At 44.1% G+C, this 15,552-nt stretch overlaps 1 protein-coding gene across 4 annotated transcripts in view; it reads left to right on the top strand.

Moving 5' to 3' along the window:
* LOC138761972 (rab-like protein 6) overlaps positions 1-15,552 on the top strand; it is a 155,632-nt gene that overhangs the window by 120,747 nt on the left and 19,333 nt on the right. For all 4 annotated transcript variants that reach the window (XM_069935040.1, XM_069935024.1, XM_069935014.1 and 1 more), the window contains exons 9-11: positions 2,272-2,618; positions 6,315-6,462; positions 10,389-10,565. In XM_069935040.1, the coding sequence (XP_069791141.1) occupies positions 2,272-2,618; positions 6,315-6,462; positions 10,389-10,565 (672 nt within the window). The remainder of the gene's footprint in view (positions 1-2,271; positions 2,619-6,314; positions 6,463-10,388; positions 10,566-15,552) is intronic.

Genomic DNA, 15,552 nt, shown 5'->3' with positions numbered 1-15,552 from the left:
TTTGTCCCCAAAGTTTTCGAGGATAGGGGATTCCAAGGATTTCCAACCTAATGAAAGAAGAAATCCCTCCTCATCTCTATCTTAAATAAGTGATGCATCATTTGAAATGATGGCCCTCCATGCTAGATGTTAATCACGAGTTTGCAGAAGACGTGAAAATTTTTGGTATTTTTGTTAGTGTGGGAGATGGCCTGAGTCTGGAGAAAGATATTGATTAGCTGGTAAGTTGAGAAGAGCTATGGCAGATGGAAATTCATCTTGTTAAGTGTGAGCTGATGCATTTTAGATAGTTAATTCAGGGCAGGAGATGGCCTACCATAAATGATAGGACTCTAGATAGTATGCAGAAACAAAGGAACCTTGATGTACAAGTCCAAAGATGTGTGGATGCTTGCCTTCATTCGCATGCAAGAGGTTTTCATACAACTTTATAAAACATTAAAGCAAGAGTATTGTGTGTAGTTCCAGTAGCCACTCTGGAGGAAGGGTGGGTATGGGGTTAATGGAAGATCTTTCCATTTAATCAAATCTGCTTTAATCCGTTTTAATATAGGCACGTAATTTAACTGATACAATGACTGATAATTAACATCTCCAAACACACCTAAATATCCAAGGGATCCAATGCTAAAAAAATTTTATTGGATCAGAACCTTCAAAGTCCTCTGGAAGACCAACTATTTTCACATTATTTCTCCAGCTTTGATTTTGCAATGAATCAGTCTTCTTCAATAAATCCCTTCTTTGAATCCCCCAATCTACAAAAGAACCTTCCACTTTTTCCATTTTTTCTCTATTGTGTTCCACCTGATTTTGACATTCAGAAAAGGCTGTTTAAATTTTTTTAAATTATCTTGTACAATATCAACATATTTTATACATCTGTTAATATCACTCTTAACTACAGTCATTGCTTGTTTCATAGTTGACATTTCTTCACACAAAATATTCATTTTTGTTTTCACCTCCATAAATCCTTGGGTCATTTGAGTTGACATTTGTTTTGACATATTATCCATTTGGAAAGCAATCCCTTCCAAAACAGTGCACATTGAGCCCAATCCAGATTCCATAGCTAATTTTTGAGCTCTACCTTCTTTAACTGCAGGCTCCTCCTCCTGGGCAAATTCTAATAAGGTAAGTTCCTCTTCTCCTTCAGTCACCATAGGTCCTTTGACTGTGCAGCTGCGTTTTGGACACCCAACACCCACACTTTCTCCAAAAGGTCATGGACCCGGGATGCTCTGTGCATGCCCGGCAGAACCACCGGATGCGCAGGAGCGTCCTCCGACGCTACACTGCGCGTCCCCGGGCCACCTAGCAATGTTGCGGGCTCTCTGGCCCCTTTGTTCATCGGCTACGACCGAACTCACCAGAGTGCCGGCGCCATCATGCGACTGCAGGATGGGAGCTGAGGTCAAGCTTGAATGGGCTGGAGTCCTCTGAGGCTTGGAGGCTCCCAACAACGACTCTGTGGATTCAGCTGTACAGGTAGGCCTCAGATCATCTACACTTTTATATGGTAATTTATTCTGAAGTTGTGTTTTAGATTTCTTCACATTGGTAGCCATGGTTAATCACTGTTATTCAAAAAACTATTTTATAGTTTTAATATTTAAAAATATAATTTTTAGCCACTTTTATACTTTTTAAAATCGGGTGTTTAATAATCCAGCTGAGGAAAGGTGGAACACGCGTCTTTCTTCTACGCCATCTTGCCACGCCCCCACCCCCCCACCCCCCCCACCCCCGCCTCCTTCAAACATTTATTTTGTGGAAAGCCTAGTTTTTTGAAATGTCCATTATTGGCACCTGGTTTGCTTAGTTAAAATCAATAGGGTACTCTTGCTTTAATTTGTAGGATATCAATAGGGGTGGCATGGTTAGCGCGACCTGGGTTCGAATCTGACACTGTCAGTAAGGAGTTTGTACGTTCTCCCTGTCTCTGCATTGGTTTCCTCCAGGTGCTCAGATTTCCTCCCACCATTAAACGTACATGGTTGTAGGTTAAGTGGGTGGCACAACTTTCAATGGCCAAAATTGGCTTCTACCATGCTGAAAATAAAATTTAAAATTAAATATGATTTTTTAAGCTAGAATATTAGCTATTCATGCAATAAGAAATGCTTTGTAATTTTTGCATTAATTTTGTTTTCAGGATTCCCAGAGATTCTAACCTGGAATCCCAAAAATGACTTCCTTTCTAGTTGATAGTCCTTCCTCCATAGATGCTGCCTGACTAATATTTTCTGTTTACTCTTTGTTTTGCAGATTTCTTGAGCTGATGGATAACAAGAATCGGAACTTCAATCCTCCTTTGGCAACCAATGAGCAAAGCCCATCCTCAGGGTCACAGTCGCCTGTGGTAGCCCCAAGTTCAGCTTGCACTACCCACTCCATCCCAGGGACTCCTCAGCCTCCTGTGCAAGCACCAACCACTCCATCGGTGTCCCCCCCCCCTCCTTTGGTGCTCCCTGCTGCTGAACCACATACTGAAATGTCGCCTGTGTCAGTCAGCGCCACCTTCCCCTCGTCTAATGCCCAGGCTCAGAAACGCAGCTTCATGTCTAGACTCTTTGGATCCTCTGTCCCGCCTGAGTCTTCAGTCACCAAACCCGGTAAGGAGCAAGTCATTTCCAGGAATATGCTGGATATTCAAGTGTGATTGAAGCAAAACTTTCCTTTGGGTGGGGAGCAGAAGGACCAAGGGCTTGGTGTTAATCAGAGCTAGTTCATCCAGTAGCTGCTGCCCTCTGTCAGTGTTTGCTCATGGAATTCTGTTGTGAAATTCGACAGGCTGCAGACACTGTGATTGCAGTGAAAACACCGAAATGCTGGAGGAACTCAGCTGCACTTTTTAGCATCTATAGGAGACAAAAGGGCCTTTCACTCTCCCAACTCTCCTAGGAAGCAGGAAAACCTACCAGGGCCTGCTGCGCTTAGGAGCCTTTCCCACTGCACCATGATTTATCTGGTTGATCAGCAACCCAGCATTTTAAGAGGAGTCTTGGCTCCAGGGGTGACCGCGAGAGCAGGTTGTGCTTTTGCACTACCAGAAAGCAATTAGTGAGTTAACTCAGCCGGGCCCTGACACTTGCTCCCACCAAGTATTAGAGCCTGGTTGAATTTAACTCGCCCTTCCAGGTTGGGATGTTTCACACTGCACGATTACCAGGAATCGACCCACTAAATTAGCCGGTTAACCCACACAGAATTGGCAGTGTGAAAGGGGCTGAAGATGTATTGCCGATGTTTCAGGGCTGAGCCTTTCCTCAAGGAAAAATCTGAAATGGCAGAAGCAAAATAGATCAGAAAGTCTCGGAAATCAAACAATGGGAGAGGACTCTAGACCAACAACAGGTGTTAATTGGGTGTGATAAGGGACTTAGGTCTGTGCAAAAGGAGGCAGAAGGAGAGACTGAGGGGGTGGGGTGTGGGGAGGGTATTAACGAAAGACATAGAAGTTGATATTAATGCCATCCGGTCGGAGAGTGTACAGTCAGAAGATGAAGAGTTGTTCCTCCACTTTATGGGTGGTCTCAGTCTGGCAGTACATGAGACTATGAACAGACATCAGCAAGGTAATTCTCTATCCCATTGGCCACCATTTCAGTTCTCAATTCCATTCCCTTGCCAACATGTCTGTCCATGGTCTCATGCACTGCCAGACTGAGACCACCTGCAAATTGGAGGACAACACCTCATCTTCTGACTGAGCGCCCTCCAAACGGATGCCATTAAAATTGATTTATCTGGCTTTCGTTAACCCCCCCCACCACTGCTCCCCCCCATTGTCTCTCACAGACGTGATAAATTCTCACTAGTCCTTTATCATATCCAATTAACACCTTTCGTTGGTCTGAATTCCTTTACCATTGTTTGATTTCTGAGACTTTCTGATAGATCCTGCTTCTGCCTTTTCTAATTTTTCCTTGAAAAAGGGCTCAGACCCGAAACATTGGCAATGCAATATATCTTTGTCTCCTATAGGTGCTGAAAAGACCAACTGAGTTCCTCCAGCATTCAGGTATTTTTATATGCGATTCTGTTGCTATGGGGAATGGACAAGTGTGCCAAGGATAGGTAGCTTTGAGTTAAGGTATGGGGAATACTGGCATAGGGAACACACAGGAAACTGCAAGTGTTGGAATCACCATCTGCTGAAGGAACTCAGTGGGTCAAGTGTATAAGTTGGAGGAAAAGAATCATTAATGTTCTGAGGCTGAAACAATCTGGGCAGACCCATTCTCTCTGTTTGCTCTTGCCCCAAGGAACTAGTTTCTTCCTACCTTGACTCCCATCTTTTCTCCCCTAGTTCAATCCCTCCCCACCTACATCTGCAACTCCTCACACACCCTCCACCTTCTCCAAGACTTCAGACTCCCCAAACCGGACTGCCTCATCTTCACAATAGATGTCCAATCCCTTTACACCTCCATTCCCCACACTGAAGGCCTCAAAGCACTTTGCTTTTTCCTGGACCTCAGACCTGAGTAGTCACCTTCCACCACCACCCTTCTCTGCCTGTCCTCACCTTTAACAATTTTTCCTTTAACTCACCCCACTACCTCCAGATTAAAGGAGTAGTCATGGGTACCTGTTTGTGGAGCAAAACATTCTACAAACCAATACAGGCAAGACCCCCCCCCCCCCACCCCACTCCAGTATATCGACAACTACATTGGGGCGGCCTCGTGCACTGTGATGAGGTCATAAATTTCACAGCCAATTTCCACCTGGTCCTCAAACTCACCTGGTCCATCTCTGATAACACTCTCCCTTTTTGGATCTCTCTGTCTCCATCTCAGACAGACTCTCCACTGGCATCTATTACAAACCCGCTAACTCCCACAATTACCTGAACTACTTGTCCTCACACCCTATCCCCTGAAAGGACTCCATCCCCTTCTCTCAATTTCTCCATCTCCACAGCATCTGCTCCCAAGATGAGATCTTCCAGTCCAGAGCCTCTGAAATGTCTGCCTTCTTCCATAAACGTGGCTGCCCCTCCACCACTATTATCTCGGCCCTCACCAGCATCTCCTCCATTCCCTGCTTATCTGCCCTATTCCCCCCGCTTCCCCCAGACACAATAAACACATCCTCACCTACCATCCCACCAGCCTCCATATCCAACACATTATCCACCAGAATTTCCAGCACTGACTACAAGACCCCACCACCAGACACATTTTTCCTTCTCCTCCCCTGTCAGCCTTCCGTTGGGACCGCTCCTTTCGTGAGTCCCTTGTCTGCTCTTCCCTCCCCACCCATGCCCCACCCCCCCACCCTAGCTCCTTCCACTGTGGTCATAAGAGATGTAATACCTGCACCCACTCCTCCCTCGCCACAGTCCGAGGTCCCAAATAGAGCTTTCAGGTGAAGCAACTCTTCACCTGTACCTCCAAAGAACTCATTTACTGCATCCGATGCACCTTCTGTGGCCTCTCTACATTGAAGAGACTGGTCGCAGATTAGGAAATTGCTTTTCCCAGCACCTTCTCTCTGTCCTCAACAAAAGCGACCTCCCCATAGCCAACTATTTCAATTCTGAGCCATATTCTCGTGTCTATCCATGGCCTTTCACACTACCCCACACTGACCACCCACAGATTGGAGGAACAACACCTCATTTTTCGTCTGGGCACCCTCCAACACCAGGACATGAACATTGAGTTCACTGCATTCCACTAATCAGCTTGCCTTCCTCCCCCGCCCCCCCCTTAACTGGTTATTCCAATTCCTACTTCCTTTCTCTCTCCATCTAGCCTGCCTCCTCCCCCACTCCCCTCCTGCGGTGTGTACCCTCCCCCACCTATCATCTTCCACCCCCCTCCCCCTTTTTGTTCAGACATCTCTCATGTACCCCCACACCTTGATGAAGGGCTCCAGCCTGAAACATTGGTGATATATTTTCACATTTGTTACATAAAGGCCCTGTTTGACTTGCCGAGTTTCTCCAGGATTTGTGTGTTTTTTCATTTAACCATGGTGTCAACAGAATCCTGTATTTTATCTATGTTCTGAGGCTAAACTTCATCACTGGTTGTTCCCCTTCCCCACTTGTCTCCCCTTCTGCATTGCCTCTTGTTCCATTGTATCTAGCTTGCCCTCACCCCCTCTGCCCACCCCCATTCTCCCTACTCCCGTCTCTCATCAGCGAACAAGATGTTTAAATGTCTCCTCCCTTAATCATGAATTATTAATCTATTGTACTGGCCCCTCGTCCTTTCATCGCATTTGATAGAATTGTTTCCTCCTGGTCACCAGTGACTGCTAATTCCCTTGCCTTTGTTCTTGCCCCTCATGTGCAGATGCAGTCATTCCTGTATCTCCTGAGGAAGAAATGAAGATGCAGTGTGTGGATGACTTTTCCCCTAATGAAGGGTTGGACAAAAACTTCTTAGAGGACCTGACTCCTCAGCAGGAACGGATGAGCGAAGTGGGGCAGGAGAGTGACAGGTAGGGCCTTCAGCACTGTTCATCTCGATGCATCCATTCGGGAACCATCAGACTGAGAAAGGCTGCCCCAACTTTCATATTGAATGACAGCCTTTAATCTCATTTAATTATTTACTTTCCACAATTTGATGCTCATCTAAAGAAATGAAACATTAAACATCATCTTCTGTAAGTGACATCCATTGAGGTTACTGTTGCCCTGGCTGGATCCAGGCAGAGATGGTTGTTAATGGAGAGTGGGTGGGGATGGAGAGGGTATGTTTTTGGATTAGCACTGTGCAGAACTGTGTAACTCAATCTTTTCATTTATTTGTTTTTGGGATCTGTGTATTGCTGCCAAGTCAACATTTGTTGACCATCCCATGAAGATGCTAGCAAACTTCCTCCATGCACTATCAGTCCTTCAGTGTCGTTGGGGAGGGAGCTTATTGAAATCTTGCGATGATGAAGGAACAGAAATACGGTGTTGAGTGACTGGGAGGGGAACCTGTAGGTGGTGTTGTCCACTAGCACTTGAAGCACAGTATTTGTGGTTGGTGAGTATGGAAGCATTGTGCAGGGGGTGATTTTTGGGTGAGTGTGTTTAGTATTGGACAGTAGACAGCTATGCTCCAAGTAGACTCTGTGATGGAGGGAATGAGTGGGATTAGCATTGCACAAGTGGTAGTGCTGGGAGTTGGATCAGCACTGGACAAGGGGAGTTGTTAGTGAAGATCAAAATTGTAGGAGGCAGTGTTGGTTAATGGAGTTACCGTGAATTTGAACCGATATAAGATTTACACTGCTTTCTTGCCAGTGAAGTGTTTGCCTGTCCATGGGAGATGAAAGATACTATAAATCCAAGTCTCTGTTTCTTCCTTTCTTTCAGAGTGGGGACAGGAGGAGGAGGCTGTTAGTGGTGAGTAGAATTTGCATTGTGCAGTGTGGTGCAGGTGACATTTAGTGGGTATGGTTCCACACAGGAGGATAGTGGTGAGTGGGTTGGTGTCCCTACTGGGTGTGTCCAGGACACCAAGTTAACATGATGCATTATCACTGTACAAGACCTGTAATGATGGAGAACAGGATTGTTGCTTGTGAACTGTATAGAGGAGACTCATTGTAGGGTGGATTACAAATTATGTCATTAGTTTGAGCGTAGTTCATGGAAGGTGGTATAAAATGTGACATTATATTTCCTGTCCATTGGGTGGAGGATTATGATGGAAGCTGGAGGGGCCTCTGACTTGCTCTGGCATCGTCAGACTAGACCTGCTCTGATCTAGGCTTTTGCTCTGCTGTCCTGCCACCCAGACCAAAAAAGCTTTCTCGTTCTTTAATATATTCAATGGTCTGTCTCCATAAGATTCACAGAAAATATTCCTCTTGATTGCTGTCTTCATACATCTCCATTCTTGCATAAGGGAAGCTTCTCATCATCGATTTTGTTAAATGGCCTCAGAATCCTAATCTTTGAAAAAACATTTTACAAATCAATGGTCCTGGCACCACTCCTTCCTGCCACCCTTCACTCTGAAAGGATAGTTTTGCATGACTTGCCACTTTCTGTTGTTAGACAATTTTTATCCATGAAGGTGCTGACTCTCCAGCCTTCCATGCAGTAGTTTGCTTCCTTAAAATCCATCCAGGCGTATCCATGACATCAACCTTCTGGTATTGCAGTGATTTTGGTTCGGTGCCATCTGGCTTTGCAAATCTATGTTAAGTTAGCTCAAATTTGTATTTTTCCCTGATTATTCTTTTCTTTATCCATGACCTTTTTTAAACCTTTTTCTTTGCTCTCTGTGGTTTATGACAATGGTCACTCTTATCCAAGTGCTCCTTTCAGATGATTGGCCCATCCCATTCATTGGTACCGGATCCAGCAGCATCTCCTGTCTTTTGGGCTTGGGAGTTATTTTGCAACCAACACAGACTTGGTGAGCTCTAAATTTTGATGATTCAGTGGTAGTTTGAGAGTAGTGAGGCTGATAAGGGATAAAGAAAGTGATCTGAAAACGGGCAGAGAGCAGTGCAGGAATACTGGTTATACTCTGCTTTACTGCACATTCCAGCGTTTGTGGTCTCCTGTGTATCTTGGATTTTAAGTTTATTTGTCACATTATGCCTTGTGCAGTGAGAAGGGTTCTTCTGCAAACCGACTAAGAGGTTATCTCTGACATGACAGCTGTGTAAGGAGCACAATTTGGATTACAATGAAAAGGAATCTTAGTTAGCACAAACATGGGCGGCATGATAGCATTTCTACAGGGTTCATTCAGGAACCAGATCCCTGTGGGGAAGAAACTGTCTTTTAAGTCTGTTGTTGCAAGCTTTCACATTCTTAAGACTGCTCCCCAATGGAGGAGAGAGAAAATAATGTATTGGGGTATAATGGTGTTCTTCAGTTTATCAGCTGCCTTTCCCAAGCAGCAGAGTGTGTCGATGGAGTCCATGGTGGGGAGAGAAACTGTGTTCTGAGCTGCATTCACTACCTCTGGAGCTTCTACAGATTGTGAGCAGAGCAGCTCCCGGGTGGCCACTGTGATGCATCCAGTGTGTATGCTTTCTATCTTCCATCTGTAGAAGTTGTTGAGGAACGTGGGTGGGTGGGTGGGGGAGGGAAATGCTGAACCTTCTTCGCCTTTGAAGGAAGTAGAGATGTTGGTGTACTTTCTTGACCTCTGTATCTTTGCCAGCAGCTGCACAAAGGTGGTTCTGACCTCAGGACAATGAGTGGAATGTGATTGCAGCATCTTGGGCCACATCATCCAGAGGACTCCATGCTTGAGTCTGAGAACCATGTACACTTGTCATTTGCAGGTCACTACAACCTGATTCACTGCCTCACTTGTTGAGGGTTTGATCATCATTGAGCAGGAAGTGAGGCAGCGAGGAGAGGTGTGAGAACAAAGGAATGTCAGGAGGGACCACACTGGCAAAATCAGTGTGTTCTGGAGATGGGAGATTTGACAGCAGTGCAGTAATTGCCAAAACAATGCAGATCCACTCAAGTTGGGGGGATGTGATGGAGGCCGCATCCTTGCACCTCGATGGCATTTAAAGAGGTACATAAGATGAGAGAAGCTTGAGAAAGTTGTCAGCAGTTTAAGAATGAGGTGGAGAAGTGAACAGGCAGCTGTTTCTCAGGACAGGATCTCGGGAAATTATTGGAGAGTTTGGGAAGATGAACGTGTTTGGTACACTGGAGCCACAGACAACTATGAGGGTTTAGGACAGTGATGCACATTCAGTAGTGGTTCTCCATCTGTGCTGTGCTGGGGAACATGGGTAATATATAAATATGCTGGAGGAAGGCAGCAGTTCATGCAGCATCCATAGGAAGTAAAGGCTAACCAATGTTTTGAGTCGAAGCCCTTTGTCTGAAAAAGAACAAAAAAGCAGACACCTGAATAAAATGGAGGAGAGAGGAAGAGCACAGGCTAACAGGTAAGAGGTGGATACAGGTGGGAGGGCAGAAGCTGAGAAGTGATTGGGGAAGAGGGCCGAGAGCCCTCTGTTAGAAGGAAGGGAAAGGGATAGGAAGCTGGAAGAAAGGAAACGGGCATAGGGAAAGAGACAGAGGGAGGGGGTTAGCAGAAATTGGAAAAACCAATGTTGGTGCCATCTGGTTGGAGTGCCAGATGGAATACAAGGTGTTATTCCTCCAATTCGGAAACTTTTTGATGTGCCAATGATATTTAGAATTAAAATAGTTCTTTCTTGGCAGTCTTCAGCCAGGCAACTTTGGCAGGCACAAAACATTAGTCATCCTTTGCTTCCTGTTGCTGTGTGACCTGCTGAGTTCCTCCAACACATTTGTTTATTGCACTACAACACCAGCATCTACAGATTTTCTCTGGGAACACAGGTGGAGGCATTTTGAGTTTGGATTTGTGTTGCAAATGGTTGAGCAGCTGCATTATTCCTGTCTTTCCCTGCTGCAGTGATGGAGAGAGGCATGGCAATCCCATGGTCGCTGGTTTTCAGGATGACTTGGATTTTGACGACCAGATGCTGCAGAAACCCAGCATGAAATTGCAGGTTCCCAGTAAGGATATAACCCTGTCCAGTGACGAAGAGGAAAATGTAAAAGTCATCAGGACTGTGGATTCACCAAAAAGGTCAGTAGTTGTTTCAGGGAAATAAATATATGATGATACTGCACTGGGGCCAATGTTGGTACATCTTTGCCCAGATAGACAACCAGGCCCTGTGTGCGCCACGCACAATACAGCGCCAACAATCTTGGTTAGAAACCAGCACTGCCTGTGAGGAGTTTATATGTCCTCCCTGTGTCTGCACGAGTTTCCTCCTGGCACTCTGGTTTGCTCCCACCCTCCAAAACATATGGAGTTGCTGGTTAATTTAGCTATAATTTGGTTTAAATGGCCAGAATCAGCTTCTACTGTGGTAAATAAAAATAATTTTATTTTAATTAATTTTTTTTAATTAAAATGTTAAATTTAAACCTTGCACTCCTTATTAATTTTGAGCAGAACACCATACACCCCTGAAGCCCACATTGCCCCTTAGTAAGATCCTGTTGATCTGATTGTAACTTCTTCTGCATTCTTCTCCATATGCAGTAACCTTTCACATACACTTTGCTTGTCAAGTGTCTATCTCTCTGTCTCAAAAAATACCAAGATTCTGCTCCCACATCTGTGCTTTAAGGAAAAGAGTTCCAAAGATGAGTGTTTTTTGCTTGACCTTATTAGTGCATAACCCTTATTTTTAAATAATATCCCCATGCTCTAGATCGGGGTGGTCAAACTTGCTTAACATAAGAGCCACATACGATAAACTTCAGAAGTTTGAGAGCCACAAGACATAAAAGAAACATTACACATATTTTGTTACAATTTTTTTATAAGTATTAAGAAATACATGTACGTAATAATATTTATTTATTATACTGGTATGTGGCTTTTAATCTGCTAATTTGTATTAGTTTCAATCATCAAAAGTAAATATACTTGTGTTATAGTCAAATTTTACGACCAATTTTTTGGGGTAAAATTTAGGGGGTCGACTATTACACACATACGACCTTTGATCACGGTAAGTACCTGCGTCATTCAGGGTGTCGGGAGCTCGGATGGCCGGGACTGGGTGGTAATTCCAAGTTCAGTAATTCAAGAGCTCAGATCGATTGGCAGCCAGGGCCAAAAGTTTGTTGTCGGGGCGTCAGGAGCTCCAGAGGGTGGGTGGCCTGGATCACATTTACACTCAGTTAATTTCACTGCCTATGACACAGCCACAATCACGCAGTCGCAAGCCAAGCGCAGTAAACCTACTATTGTGAGCACCAGCCCAGGCAAATCCTGACTCAGCCAACGTTTTTCTGCAAGCCGCACATTGTATGTCAAAGAGCCGCATGTGACTTGTGAACCGTGGTTTGGCCTCCCCTTTTCTAGATTATCCCATAAGAGGGACATCCTGACCCTATATTTGTGAAGATCCCCTCAGAATTTCTGAACACCATCAGATCAAAGCTGAGCCAGTCCAACCTTTTCTCATAAAGATGTCCAGTCAACTTTTGCTGAATTATTTCCTTCTTTAAAAAAGAACAACACTACACACAATGTAGTCTCACCAATGCCTTGCTTAACTGAAGCACATCTTCCCGCCTTTAGCTCTAAATGGTGGCATTCTGCCATCTATCCTAATTACTTGCAGTACCTGTGGATTAAATTTTGGTCAAAAGATACTGTACATTTAAAGGTCTGTCAGAATGTGCTTTTGGCAAGTCACAGAAATCTTGCTGTATATGTGAAGGGGCTCTGCAGCTGAGGGACCGGTACATGTGGTGGGCTGTTGGCAACTTGAGGCGAGGAACCCGCGGAAGCTGTGGGCTGCCAGAGACTGCTGTCGAGACACTCGCACCGGGCTGCGGACTGCTGGAGATTGGTTCAAACTGGTTGGAGGGATATTGGGTATTGGAACCGGGAAGCGAGGAGGTGCTGAGGGGACTGAAGGGTTCCTGACCATGTCGGAGGTTCAGATCTGGAACTCGGGTTGTCACTGGTTTGGATTGGATTCTGGGGGACTGCAGAAGTGCTGGAGGTATATCTACGGACACTCGGTGACTCTAGGTGGAGTCTTTTGCTTCTTTCTCTTACTGCAAGTCTGACTGTAAGAGGTGCTTAGGTAATTCCTGCTGGTGGTGAATCCATCTGCCTTGCAGCAGGGAAAAAGAAATTTCATGTAATATGACACTGTTTTATTACTAAGATAATAAATTGAATCTTGAATCTTAAATAAATGGGTGTGATCTTTACAAAGCCATGGTAAAATATAAGATCATTACTTTTAGAGGAATACTGATAAAAAGAAAAAGAAAAGAATAGAAAGAGAAGCAAAGATCAAAGATTAAGATTTCCCATTGATTTGTGCAGATCCAAAAACAGGAAGCATTGGAAAGCATTAGAGGAAATCATCTACAGGTCCGCAGATGATGTAGGGCATAATACATTCCAGGAAGTTGAAAGGGGAGGTATTAGCAAATAAGAAAATGGTAGCAAAATTAAATATTTTGTGTCTGTCTTACAAATTTGTTCACATAATCCCCTCTGCAAGGCTTGAAATAATTTCCAAAATGACAGGTCCAGAATTGACAACAAAAAATACTCAAGTAGCAACCTAACCTATAATTATGCAGATTCAGCGCAACTTGCTGGGCTTTCCGCACTCAAACTGCCGTCACACAGCCAATGACTTCTCCACCAAACACCATCAAATTTCCAGGTCCCTTCGCTGCTGCATCGTCTCGACAATACCTCGTACAGCAACCCGAGTCATGATGAATACACCACCTCATTCTGATAAAAAGGTCTTTGACCTGAAGCATTGACTGTTTATTTCTCTCCTCAAAATGCTGCCTGATCTCCCAAGTGTTTCCTACTTATATTTCAGCTTTCCAGCATCTGTAGATTTTTGATATTTAAATGTAGACTTACAGCACAGACACAGGACACTTCGGCTCCTCTAGTCTGTACCGAACCACTTTTTCTTGCCTAATCCCACTGCCCTCCATACCTCTCCCATCCATATACCTGACCAACTTTCCCTTAAATGTTAAAATTGAGCCCGTATTCACCACTTCAGCTGGCAGCTCCTTCTACACTCCCACTCTGAGAGAAGATCTCCCTCATGTTCCCTCTAAACTTTTCCCCTTTCACCCTTAACCCATGTCCTCTTGTTTGAATCTCACCTACATTTACTCTATTTATCCCCCTCTTAATATTAAATACCTCTATCAAATCACCCCTCATTCTTCTATGCTCCAGGAAATAAAGTCCTAACCTGTTTAACCTTTCTCTGTAACTCAGTCCATGAAGTCCAGGCAACATCCTAGTAAATCTTCTGTCTTTTTGATATGTTTCCTGTAGTTAGGTGACCAAAACTGCAAACATTACTTCAAAATTGGCCTCACCAGTGTCTTATACAGCTTTACCACAACATCCCAACTCCTATACTTTGATTTATGAAGGCCAATATGCCAAAAAGATCTCTTTACAACCTTATACCACTTTCAGGGAATTCAGTATCTGTATTGCTAGTTCCCTCTGTTCTACCACACTCCTCAGTGCCCTATCATGTATGCCCTTTCTTGGTTTGCCCTTGCAAAATGCAACACCTCACACTTATCTGCATTAAATTCCATCTGTCATTTTTCAGCCCACTTTACCAGCTGGTCTGCAAGCTTTGAAAACGTTCTTTGCTGTCCACAACACCTCCAATCTTAGTGTTAGCTGCTGATTCAAAGTACCACATTTCATCCAGATCATTGGTATCGATGCAAATGACAATGGTCTCAGTATTGATCCCTGAGGCACACCACTAATCACAGGCCTCCAGTCTGAGAAACAATCATCCACCTCTACTCTCTAGCTTCTCCCATCCAGCCATTGTTGAATCCAGTTCACTACTTCACCATGAATACCTAGCGCTGGAACCTTCCTGACTAACCTCCCATGCAGGACCTTGTGAAAGTCCATGTAGACAACAGCCAATCCTTTCCTTCGTCAACTTTCCTGGTAACCTCCTTGAAAATCTCTATAAGTTGGTTAAACACAACCTACCACACACAAAGCCATGTTGATTACCCCTAATCAGTCCATGGCTATCCAAATAAATGTATATTTGATCTCTTTGAACACCTTCCAATAATTAATCTACCACTGGTGTCAGGGTCACCAGGCTATAATTTTCAAGGTTACTTTTGGAGCTTTTTTTAAACAATGGAACAATGTGAGCTACCCTCCAATCCTCTGGCAATACATCCGTGGCTAAGGACATTTTAAATATTTCTGTCAGAGCCCCTGCAATTTCTACAGTAGCCTCCCTCAAGGCCTGAGGATTTATCCAGCCTTATTCTCTTTAAGACAACAAGCACTTCCTCCTCTTTAATATGTAGAGGTTCCGTGACCTCACTGCTTGTTTTCCTTACTTTCCACGACTCTGTCCCCGTTACTTTAGTGACTACAGAGGGGGAAATGTCATTTAAGATTTCTCCCATCTCTTTTGGCTCTAGTCATAGCCGACCACTCTGATTTTAAAGGGGACCAATTTTGTTCCTTACTATCCATTTGCTCTTAATATATCTGTAGAAACCTTTAGGATTTTCCTTCACACTGTTTGCCAAAGCAACTTCATGTCTTCTTTTAGCCTTCATGATTTATTTCTTGAGATTTTTCTTGCAATTGTTTACACTCCTCGAGAACCTAATTTTCTCCATGTTGCCTATACCTGTTATTCTCTCTTCTTCTGAACCAGATCCCCAATATCCCTCGAAAATCAAGGTTCCCTTAGCCTGCTAACTTTTCCTTTGATCCTGACAGGAACATACAAACTCTGTACTCTCAAAATTTCACCTTTGAAGGTCCTCCACTTATCTCACACATCCTTGCTGAAAAACAACTTATTCCAATCCACACATTCCAGGTCCTTTCTCATTTCCTCACATTTAGCCTTTCTCCAATTTAGAATCTCAATCCAAGGCCCAGACCTATCCTCTATAATTAACTTGAAACAAATGACATTATATCACTGGACCCAAAATGTTCCCTTACACACACCTCTCAGCCAATTAACCTACACCCTCAG

The sequence above is a fragment of the Narcine bancroftii genome, chromosome 1 (genome assembly GCF_036971445.1).
Source record: "Narcine bancroftii isolate sNarBan1 chromosome 1, sNarBan1.hap1, whole genome shotgun sequence".
Taxonomy (NCBI): domain Eukaryota; kingdom Metazoa; phylum Chordata; class Chondrichthyes; order Torpediniformes; family Narcinidae; genus Narcine; species Narcine bancroftii.
This window is presented reverse-complemented; position numbering and strand designations above follow the sequence as displayed.